Raw genomic sequence first — 12,132 nt, 5'->3', positions numbered from 1 at the left:
TTTATCAAGCTTAGAAAGTATGCTGTATTTGGGTCTAAAAAAATATGAAATTTCGAGCAGACTAAAGACTCAACTAACCATCTTGGATCGAAAGAATGAGTTGATGTCATAATAGTTTAAAATGGCTGAGAAAGCCACTAGGGGGACATTATGAACTTTCAATTGGTTATTCACATGTCAGAGACAGAAGTACTTGTACATAACGGAGTGTTTCCAAAAATGGAAAGAGGTTGGTGGACCACTGTGTGTGTTTCAGTACATGAGGGATATCTCAGCAAATAGAAAAGATAGGAGGTTCTTATTCTATATTCTGGCTTGTCAGTATTGGTAGTTTGAGTTCCTAATTCATAAGGAACTATAGACTTTGTATTTGGACATCACAAACATCTAATTTGAACCAATGCTGCATTAAACATACCATGTGTCACACAAAAATTGATATTTAGGATTTCTTTTTTAGTATTTACTTTTACATTAAGAAATTAACTAAAGGATCATACTAAACTTTGAATTATAATTTACAATTTGATACCAAACTTATTGACATACATTCATAAAATAGTAGTTCAAAAAATTTTTAATGCGAGTCTACAAATGCGATGACATGGCCTTTGACCCGTGACCATAGGAAGACCCGTAGTGATAGGGTTAAATTGTAATAAAACACTTTTTACCATTTGCCAAAAAATGTGATGATTATTGCATTGTGTTTTAGAATCATAGACAAACAAACTTTATTAAAAACATATCTAGTTAAAAATAACAATAAGTAGAAATGTTACTAATTTGTCTTGAACATCCTCAAGAAAAATTGTTGTTATTTCATGTTTTTTATTTGTGGCTGGGCAGGTATTCAAGTCTTAATTTCTGCAGCTGTCCAATTACAGGTTAGGTTAAGAAAATGTAGCAGAGAGGGAGGAAACAATGTACTATGTGATCTGTCTTTGTCTGATGAGTCTCCAAGTATAATTTAAAAGAGCCATGTATAATGACAAACCATACAAATCAAATTCACATTTAAGTACAGGGAAACTGGGACAATTTAATACTTTTACTGTTTCTGATCAGAACAGGAAAATAAGGCATAAAACTGAAATGATTCCAGTTTTACTGGGATGGCTGGTAATCCTACACCCAAGCCATCATGGCAACACTATAAACCCTTTTCAGTGACATCATTTTCTGATCCTTATTTTTGTATTCAATGACATTGGAATATGTCTTTACAAAAGTGAATGTGTAAGCTATGTTGATAAATAATATTTGATTGTGTAGCATATTGTAAATTTTGTATATATAGCTTGCTGATTAATGGAATTGGATAATTAATCATTGTGCTTATTAGCAGATTACATTCAACTAATTGATTACTCACATGAAAGTTGGGTAGCTTGAATGATTTAAAATAGTAACAATTGGAAACATTACTTTTCATTAGTTTGTTGTTTTTGTGAGTCGTGACACTAATTGATTAATATGAACCACCTTGAATTATCCAAACGTAATGAGAAGCTCTAATGCCAGTATTTTGAATACTTGGATAGCTTGAATAATTGTAAAAAGTAATAATCAAGAACACTTATTCTGATAAGTTGATTATTTTTGTGATATTAAGTCATTTAATCAGTTATTTTATATGACATTAATCAATGTAATCAGTGCTCATAAGAAATTGATTGAGTTGATTGCTCAGACCTAATGGATCTGTTTTTTTTGTTTTGTTTTTTTCTGGAATGTAGGAAAACTAAATTCCTAAATTGTGTAAACTGTACATGAAATAATAAGATTGAAAAAATCTGAAAATCAATATTAAGGCTAATTATATATTTTGCACAATTAGATCCAGATTTGTTCTGTAGCAGAATTATTTTAGTGTTATAAATATGAGTTTGTATAGAGATTTATCTAATATTGTAGACTGTGCTTCCACTTTTCTAAGGTGTTTAAATTTTTGTTGGATAGATATATGGATGAGAAAGTCTAAAATATGAATTTAAGTTAGTTCTTTTGATTGGATGATTTTCATAGAATGGTAAATTGTTTCTGAAGGATTGTATATTGACCTCTTTTGGTGTGTTCAAGAGAGTGGCATGCATGCTTTCTGCTTGTACACAACACTCAAAATGTGAGGGCATAACCTAGTGGTTGTTGGTTACATGACTAGCCACAATGATGCCATTTGTCCACATTTACCTTGTATGTTTAAATATTAATGAACTTTAACTTAATATATTGCTTATTTATTACAAGCTACAAAATGTAATGAGTGATGAATAGGGAAGTTATATGAAAAAAGTTACAGCAAGTTATATTCACTCAAAGAATGTTGATTACTTAATAACTAGCTCATTTGTCTGTATTTGTCAGAAATTACTAGACCTGGACTAATAACCTCTGAAAATATCATTAACAGTAAGGGTGCCAACTGATGAAACAGTGCACTCTAATCTTTATAAGAAGGAATGTAAGAAAAGTATATTTAATTGTAAAAATAGTATTTGTCAGAAATTACTAGACCTGGACTAATAACCTCTGAAAATATCATTAACAGTAAGGGTGCCAACTGATGAAACAGTGCACTCTAATCTTTATAAGAAGGAATGTAAGAAAAGTATATTTAATTGTAAAAATAGTATTTTGGATCTATCTTTTTGTCTCCCACAAGATATTGCCAAAGAAGCAGTTGTATTGGATGGAAAAACAAAAGATTGTAAAATTCCATTTATATGTACATTTAACTTGATTTTTATAAAAAAAAAAAATATTTAGGTTTTAGTGGTTTTAAGTAGTTTGCTGGCTTTTTGCCTTTAAGCCACAGATTTTAATATTTTTTATTCCTCTTTTAACTCTTTTGTTAGAAATTACTAGTTACAGACTAATAACATCTAACAATATATAATACCTTTAAACTGTTAAGCTAATTACATGAACAGGAATCCTGTTTAATTACGGCTAGCTTTAGCTAGATACGAAGCACTGAAAAGGAAAAACAAAAGTCTGGTTATAGTCATGTGCCACGTAAACACTGCCTAGTGTAGTAAGCTCTATGTTGTTTGATTTATTGATTTTTTCAGCATGCATGTATTTTTGCAGTTCCTTTCAGCCTGTACTGTAAAATGTAAGCAGATTAATCATTTTAATGTGTGCTTTCTAAACTACCACTCATATCAACACCTTCTTGCTCAAAGGCTTTTATAATTTTAAAGTTGTTAATTATTTTTAAGTTTTTCACCCTTTTGATAGAATTTGAAAAACATTTCAAAATGTCTGTTAAGATTTTTTCTTATTATTTTGATTTTTATATTATGTATAATACTTCAATTTCCACCTTAATAATAATTTTTAATCCATACAAAGAGATCATCTGATATCACAGGTTTTCTTGCCAAATAATAGGATCCACATGAATTCATTTTCACTGATTATATATTATCCATCACATGCAGTAACTTTAATCTTTACTTGTTTTATCCCATGAAATGTAAGGACAATTATTCTTAACAGAGAATATTTTTATTTAGTTTTAGTAGAGTAGTCTTGTCAAAATTTCTAGGAAGAAACCTGTGGAATGTTATTAATTGTATTTTGAACTTGTTATAGGTTTTGTACTACATTGTTTATTCGTGTTGAATGGTTAGGGTTAAAAAAGTAATTTAGTCATAGATTGTTGTACCCAAAAATGTCTGTCATGCTAAATGAAGGATAATTTGAAAATGTCATTAAAAAAAGCTAAAACAAACTGAAAATTTGGAGGTTAGTCTTGTGAGAATAATTGATTAGTGGAATGTAATCGATTAATGAGCCTGATGATTAATTGATTAGCAAGCTCCATTAATTCTTCAGCTCTACCTGTAATCAACACTTAAACATAAGTCTAGATGGACCAAATAGCCCCTTGTTATACCTTGGAAATGATGTAAGATTGATTTATGAAGTGGGGAATCCTAGTGAGTTGTAAAATTTAAATCAGTTGTAGTTAGACTGTTATTAAGTACAGAATGTCAGTGGATATAATTAGAAGGTTTGCAAGTGAAAATTATTATTTAAAAAAATTTACATTGGAAAGAGAGATATGAATTAAAGATGTGTAGGTGATTCGTAATAGAAGGTTTTAGGATGTGTATGTGCAATGTCTGACAAACTTTTTTATGGGTAGCAGCAGTTTATTCATCTTGTTTACAGGGGTCTAGGTAAAGGATAGAAAGCTTTGATTGTGAATGCTCTTTGTTATTTTCCATGTTTTTGTGTTGCAGTCTTAATTATAATAATAATTCAGTTTGCTTGATACTCAAACATCAAGGATGTTACATTTATTTATATACACAAGTTGTTTAATTTCCCATTTATTTGTAAAATCAAATATCAAAGTAGTGTATGTTTCTTTTTCCTCTGATTTAATTATGTTTTCTACATTGTATTTCTTAAAACCTTACTACTTGTAATCCATTATAACCATCATAAAACTTACATGTATATAATTTAACATTGTGACCAGAGTAAACATTATGGAAATGTTCATTTTCCAGGCAGAATTTCCAAAGAAACAAAAAACACAAGTTTTATGGGTTTCATTATATTAAGGACAATAAAATGTCTTAAGTATGGCTGTTTGAGTTGTTATGGAAGGTTCAGTGTCTGAGAGGAATATGAGAGGAATTGAAATAAAAAAGTGATTGTAGCAAAAGAGCTACATTAATTGTTCTGGCTTCCTAGTCACAAAGAAAAATCTTATTGTGATAAGATTTATTTATACAAAACTTTTTGAATTTAAATATGCTATTCATGTTTTGTATGACAATATTGTTATTTTTATTAGGACCAGTTTAAAGTTTTGTGATTTTATTATTGTAGGAAACTTATATATGTCTAAAGTTTAAAATATAGATTGTACATGTTTTCATTTAAAAGATGAATTACAGAAAAGTTAAATGTGTGTTTTTAAAAATATTAGAAATGTGTACATATACATATTCATAAACAAAATTACTTCTGTCAGGATAAAATTTGAAAAGGTTTAATGAAACTGCATTTAAAAATAAGCATAAAAGATTAACAGAATTGAAATATTTTTACCATTTTTATGTATATTTTGCTAAAATAAAGATACAGGATTTTAGGAATTAAACTTTAAGTCCATAAAACTTTTATTGTAGTCAAATACACCATTTTACTGTTATAGCAGTAATGTGTAATTAATACTTAAGTAAGAAAAACTGTTTTTGTGGTGAGATTGTGAATTTTAGAATTATATTTCTAACATAAAGTACCTAATAAATGTAGGATGTTCAAAAGTGTAAAATTCTATGCAATATAATCTTATACAAATTGGTGACAACTCCTTAGGTATTGTGTGAAATATCTTCCAGATATCGACAGATGGGTTTTACTCGTGGTTTCAGCTTGGGAGAAGAGGCAGGATGGAGGGAAGGCTATACATTAGGGCTTCAGAAGGGTGCTCAACTGGCATCAGAAGTGAGTGCATGAAATATATTACATTCATAATAATGATAATTTAATAGTAACTTATATGCTGTGTATCCTGCCTATGTTTTAATAGTCACTAGATGATATAAAAGTTGTTCTAAACAAATAAGAAAACTTAAATTACTTGTTTCACTTTGCCAAAAATCTCTTTAAACACTGTTATGCTGAGACAGGTTTTTGAATTGTAGCGTTGCTTTCTTTGTACAGTGTATGTTGATCTTTGTATTGAAGGTGAAAATATTCAAACAGAAATGAATTTTTGAAATGTGTGTAAAAAGAATAAAAAGAAGAAGGAATAATAGTTATTTGAATATTTTCAGCGCAGTACAAGCCAGAGTGGATGTAATTAATAATCATGCCATTAGTCAAACTAGACATTATCAGCTGGCCACAGATCTAGATAGTGTTAGTGCTTTGTGAAAATTAATTTAAATTCATATCATCTCTTGCCTCTGGATTTAAACCATAAGCTATATTTCATCTTTCCAATGAAAGGTTGCAATTTTGAAAATATTTAATCTCTCCTGCCTTAACATGATGTTATTTACATATGCATTTACATCATTTTTTGTAATACCTTTCATATCTTCCACTTATACTTAACCCTTTCGAGATGGGCCATGTCATCTTGGTTGTTGATTCGCATTCAAAATTTCATTGAACTACTATTTCATGAATTTATATCAATAAGTTTGGTAACAAACTATAGATTATAATAACTTGTACTTTCAGGTAATTTGTCTCTTGAATATTATTATTTAATGACAAAAAATGTTATTTGCTCTAAGCATAATGTAAACTGTTATTCTACATTTTAAAAATTACTGCTGCACATTGACATATTTTATTCAATCATTGATCTTGTATTGTTGAAGGAGAGAGAAAGACAATATTTGTTTGGGTTTGCTCGGGTTTGAGAAAAGTGGTTTTGAAACACACTGTAGATGACCAAACTTTCCTGAATAATACCTATTATTCCTAGTGTGCCTTTGGTGAAGTTTAACTTCTATAGTAGTTTTTAAGATATTATCATTATAAGTATAGGTTTTTTCTTTATAATCACCTGCATATCCAATAGAGCAAGACTAGATTAATAGCTAAGAAATAAATTGTATTATAAGCAATATTTAGTGTTAAAGTGAATTAAGTGGCCTTTCAGTTGTTTAATATCTAATGGTTACATAAGTGAATGACAGCTCACCTGGGCGATGGTTGGCCTGTAGTAGAGCTATGGACTTTGGAGCTGGTAAATCAGTTTTGAATCCATGTAATACTGGAAAATATTTTCCATGTTTTAAGCTGACGATCAATCTCTTTGCATTGGTGGTAGGGTACTACTGACTAGGCATCTTCTCTCTGCTTAGAAGTTTAAAATTAGGTGTCAGGGTTTGAAATGTGTATGTGCTAAGGATTATTCTACAGTAGGTGTATGATTTGTTGGTGATAAATTCAAACAATAAATGGGCAGCACACAATCCACTTGTTTTAAAATAATATATTCAAAACAAGTCAAGTGTATGTACAAAAATTCTTTATACTATGGAATATCACAGTTGTATCTAAAACTAAATAATTCTCTTTTCTTATCTAAAGTTCACTTAGGCTGATTCATTTACTTTAGAATCCAACTGACGAGACAAACAATTTTTCTCTACTCTTATCACAATAATATTAGTGAATAATTCACTTACTCTACCCTTTGGGTTACCACAGTTGTATCCTGAACTTCAAATTATTGTCTCCTTTTTTGTCAAAGTCCACACAGACGGGATCAGTTACTTTGACAAGACAAATTATTCTCCTTATCTCTAACAAACTTTGAAACTCACTTTAAAATATCGCCCATTACGGCTAATCACTCACATACCAGCTAACTTCACATTTTTTTTTGCTAACTAATTTTATGATTGAACTGCATTTTACTGAACTTTACTTTCTTACTTCACTTGACTTGCACTTGCTTGGGTGCCTATATTTCTATGTTGCCCAACTGAGGCCTTGAATTTTTTCCAAGCTATGACAGCAGTACTATAAGGTAATAATACTCACTTAAGGTAACAAGAAAAATACAGAAGATTCAAGTAACTTGGTGTCAACAATACTACAATAATTGAACCAGATACACAACGTATGACTCTCATTATAAAAAAACTAAACAATCATTAAATATTAATTCACAAAATAAATTAAATAATAATGCCTACACTAAACAGTCTTGTATATCTAACATTAGAGATGGTGTCAAATTACTTTAGTAGCTTTATTATTAATGCAAAATATAAATAGATAGTTGAGCTTATATTATATGCACTTCAGCACATGTTTTTACAATTTAATTTGTAAGAAATATAGTTGGAATTGGTCTCCTCAAGAGTTTAAATTCTTACAACTGTTAGATTTTATAAAATATTGTAAGCGTAGTTGATTTGTTAAGTTGTTAGTTGAGGTGATAATGACTAATATTTGGAATGCTATAGAGGACTATGTGCAAAATTATTCTAAAAGTGAAAAGATATAATCAAAACGTTTTTAATTTCTTTCAGTAAAAGTGCACACTTTGTATAGTTGGTGTTTATGAAGAATTTGATATATTTGTTCAATTATTATAAATATTACCGTTTGCTTTTCTGTAGTTGGTGAATATGAAGTTATGTAATGTCTTTTTATTTCTAGTTAGGTTTCTACCAGGGTTTTGTTCATGCTTGGATCACTGTTCTGGAGAAGGATGAGACTACTAAGCAGAGGTTTGTTATTGTTTATGTTTAGATATTTCCTTCATTACAAAGAATGATAAGTTTTGATGATACAGAAAGTTGAATCACAAATGTATTTAATTATCACACTTTATCTATTCGTTACATCTCAAACCATGATACACATAAATTATAGATTTTCTTTTGGTTCTTTTTTTTTAAAACAGATTATTTTTGTAGCTACTATCATTCCTGTATTTTCTTTAAATTTGGAGGTAGGTTTAATTTCAGGGAGTAAATTTTATTTATTTCTCCTGTAGTTTGCTTGTAATAATCTATTTCATTAATTATTTAATGTGTTTTAATTATCTTTCTGATTTACTAGAAGTAATTAACTTCTCATAGGTAGGTGTTGATGGTAAAATGAGAATTTTAGTTGTAAGAACTTGCAGTTTTGAGCACCATATCTGCTCCTAATTTTTTAGTTTTAGTATATTATCTGAGATTTTAAAATAAAGTTAAATATGATAGATGATCTATTCCCATTGCTCTATGGGTGCTACTTTTAATTAAGTAGATTTTACTCACATTCTAGTTTGTGCCTAGTGTTGTTTCCCTGTCACTTATGTGTAAAGCATTTTATTTTTTGTTAATCATTTAAAATAAGAATATTCTGTTGAGTTATACTCTCTTTCCATGCAATGTTATAAGATCTGAAGGAAAGATAGCCTTACTATATTGGATATTGTGTTGAGTTAGGTTATCTTTCCATTAGGTATTATAACATTAAAAGGAAAGAGAGAGTCTAACTCAACAGCATGTCTTTATATTATTGAGAATTTCTCACTTAAGTTTGAGCAACTTGTTGTTATAGATCTTTTTTTTATAAGAAATTGAGTGATAATATTTCATTTATACTAATATTTTTTACTTAATTGTATTTACATTGTTAATTTGCATACATAGTTATGGAAATGTGTTAGAGAAGGTCTTTCTTCTACCCAACAGATTGTCATTTGATTTATTACTGTCATGATCTAGTTTTTGGTGGAAGTTCTTATTACTTTTTTATATACATAATATCTTAGAAAGCTAGTTGCTCTGAGATCACTCTTGGAGATGACAAAAAGTTTTCCTAAGACAAATGTACCAGACCAAGACTTTGTGGAAAGAATCCAGAAAATCAGAGCAAAGTTCAAGCAGGTATGATTGATTTTTTTTGTGTGTGTGTGAAAAAAATGTTAATTTCAGGATCAGTGTTTCACATTGTTAATGGTTTGATTTACTATCATAAATGTACTAGTATATGTGTGTTTGTGATTACCAAAGGTTCATAAAATAGGAGATGCTTATAGACCCATAGTGTCAAATATAAACTCATCTTCTTACAATGTAGCTAAATTTATAGCACAAAATGTTTCTTTTCTAAGTAACAAACAAGTACACAGTTAAAATTCGGTAGAATTTGTTGAAAAGTAAGGGAGATAACTCTAAACGATAATGATATGTTTGTTTCTTTTGATGTTGTATCATTATTTACTAAAGTACCTACTGACAAAGCTATTCACTGTTTCAAAAACAAATTAAGAATGAATAATGTCTCAGTTATTGAAACTTTAGATGTAATAAAATTAACAAAAACTTGTGTGGAAAATTCACTTTTTTCAATTTAACAGTAAGATTTACAAACAGATTGATGGTCTAGCCATGGGTTCCCAGTTATCTCCACTATTAGTTGATCTGTTCATGGATAAATTTGAAAATCTTGCTTTACAGAATGCTAAACTTAAGCCCAAAATATGGATTAGGTATGTTGATGACACTTTTGTAGTATGGCAGCATGGTAAAGAAGACTTGATAGAATTTGCTACTTAACTGAACAGTTTAGAACCCACTATTAAGTTTACTTATGAGATTGAAGAAAACTATAGTTTGCCATTTCTTGATTTATTGGTAAAGAAAAGGGAAAATAATTAAGAAACTACTACTTACCAAAAATTTTTCTCTGTTATCATGCTGCCACACAAAGAATTATGTCATACAAATTCACAAAAATGTTGGCTTTTTATTCTTATGTGTACAGGTCTTTAAAGTTATGCTCTAAACAAGATTTAAAAAATGAATTATTATTAATTAAGTATGTAGCATTAGATAGAGGTTTCTCACAAAGTATTGTAGATAGAGCTGTGAAGAAATTCAGTAGAATTAAGAATAATGATCAAAAAAGAAAATTAATATCAACATTTGATAGAATCAGTAAAACTGAAATGTTATGTTTGCCATATGTTCCTGGTTTATCTTGCCAAATCTTTCAGAAATTTAAAAAGCAAATGTAAAAACTTTATTCTGATTTACAAACCTTTGAATAAAATTAACCAAATGCTAAGTAAAACTAAGGATAGTAATTACTCTAATGGAAAAACAAATATTTATAAAATTGAATGTAAATGTGGAAGTGTATACATTGGTCAGACTAAAAGAAATTTAAAATTTAGAATAAACAATCATAAGAGAATGTTAAAAATCAAAGTGAAATTTGTGCATTAGCTGAACATGTAGGTCATACTGATCATATCATTCGGTGGGAAAAAACTGTTATCTTGGCTCAACTGAATGATATGACTACTAGAAATATCAGAGAATATATTGAAATAATGAAACACAATAACAATGGCCAAACTTTGAATAAGGATGACAGGTTAGCAGGTCAAAAAATACACAGATGGTGTGACCTTCTTTAGGGTTTACCTTATGGTTATGTAGTAGTATGAGTCACATGATTAATAACCTTGGTATAAATAGTTTTGTAACATTTGTTTTTTAGACTTAGCCTCCTGAGGATTATGTGATACACATTGAAACATGTAGAGTGGTTGTTTTGAGACCGTTAAACAGTCTCAGAATAAATATTTTAATTGTGTAAGTTAAAAATGTTGATTGTTTGAAATTTTGTTTATTATTTTTACACAAGTTCCTTGAATTTTAACCTTTTAACCCATTACCTGCCATGGCCATTTTGATTTTATCGTGAGGCCAAAATCACATTTGTGAATTGAAAAAATTGTAGAGAACTTATCTTTTATTGGATTTCATTCAATTATTTGTACAAAATTGTATTATTGAAGTTTAAATAGGAATTTAATGAAAAAATTCTAAAATACATTTTAGACTGTAAATAAGGACCCCCTTAAGAAGAAAATGTTTTGTCAAACTTTTTAAAAAATTTTTTCCTTCCACTTCAGCACTGGTCCTGCCATCTATGATTGGTATATAAACCTTTTTCTAGCCTGTTTTCTTTATAAAACAGTGTCTGAGTGTGTTAAACTTCAGTTGTAAAACTTTTTTTAAGCCAATCCTAGCCAAAGGTGTCAATTTCAGTACCATGTTATTCCAATCGCTGTATTTCACGTTTGACAAATCATAGGATGATAAGGAACGCACGTGATGAAACGTTGTTCTCCAGATTTTACAATATGAATGTGGGTGGTGCTTATTTTAGTAACTGCCATTTTATGTAGAGGTTGTATTTAGTATTGGCCAATAGTGCTTTTCTATAAGTGTTAGAAAACTTGCTTCTGGAAAAAACTGCATGGGATGTACGTGACTTTTATTATTTTTATATAGTAGCTTAAGTCATGCTGCATCGTATATCTATTTATATTAATCATTATATTGAAAAATTATCTCAAAATAGATATATTTTTTAGGAAAGAAGTTGATCCACGATTGTTAGGGTTAAGAGCTATTGTGTGGCGAATGCAAAGTCTTTACATGAATTAGGCTTAGCACTTTGAACTGAAAGAGTTTGTGATTTTCTTATATTCTTTTGCATTTAAATTTGTAGTTTAATAATTTAGCATAATTTTATATTTAGTTCATATTAATAATAATAATAATATGATTCACTATTTAGAATGATAAACTTGTATGATTTGTACCTAATACTACTAGTACC

At 29.1% G+C, this 12,132-nt stretch overlaps 1 protein-coding gene across 2 annotated transcripts in view; it reads left to right on the top strand.

Moving 5' to 3' along the window:
* LOC106462243 (protein ORAOV1 homolog) overlaps positions 1 to 12,132 on the top strand; it is a 24,653-nt gene that overhangs the window by 3,947 nt on the left and 8,574 nt on the right. Inside the window, exons 2-4 of one of the 2 annotated variants that reach the window (XM_013922143.2) lie at positions 5,367 to 5,472; positions 8,158 to 8,228; positions 9,266 to 9,380. In XM_013922143.2, coding sequence (XP_013777597.1) covers positions 5,367 to 5,472; positions 8,158 to 8,228; positions 9,266 to 9,380 — 292 coding nt within the window. Of the gene's footprint in view, positions 1 to 5,343; positions 5,473 to 8,157; positions 8,229 to 9,265; positions 9,381 to 12,132 lie in introns of both variants that reach the window. The other variant, XM_022389435.1, reaches the window with a different exon arrangement.

This window comes from Limulus polyphemus, unplaced genomic scaffold, assembly GCF_000517525.1.
Source record: "Limulus polyphemus unplaced genomic scaffold, Limulus_polyphemus-2.1.2 Scaffold1124, whole genome shotgun sequence".
Taxonomy (NCBI): Eukaryota; Metazoa; Arthropoda; class Merostomata; order Xiphosura; family Limulidae; genus Limulus; species Limulus polyphemus.
This window is presented reverse-complemented; position numbering and strand designations above follow the sequence as displayed.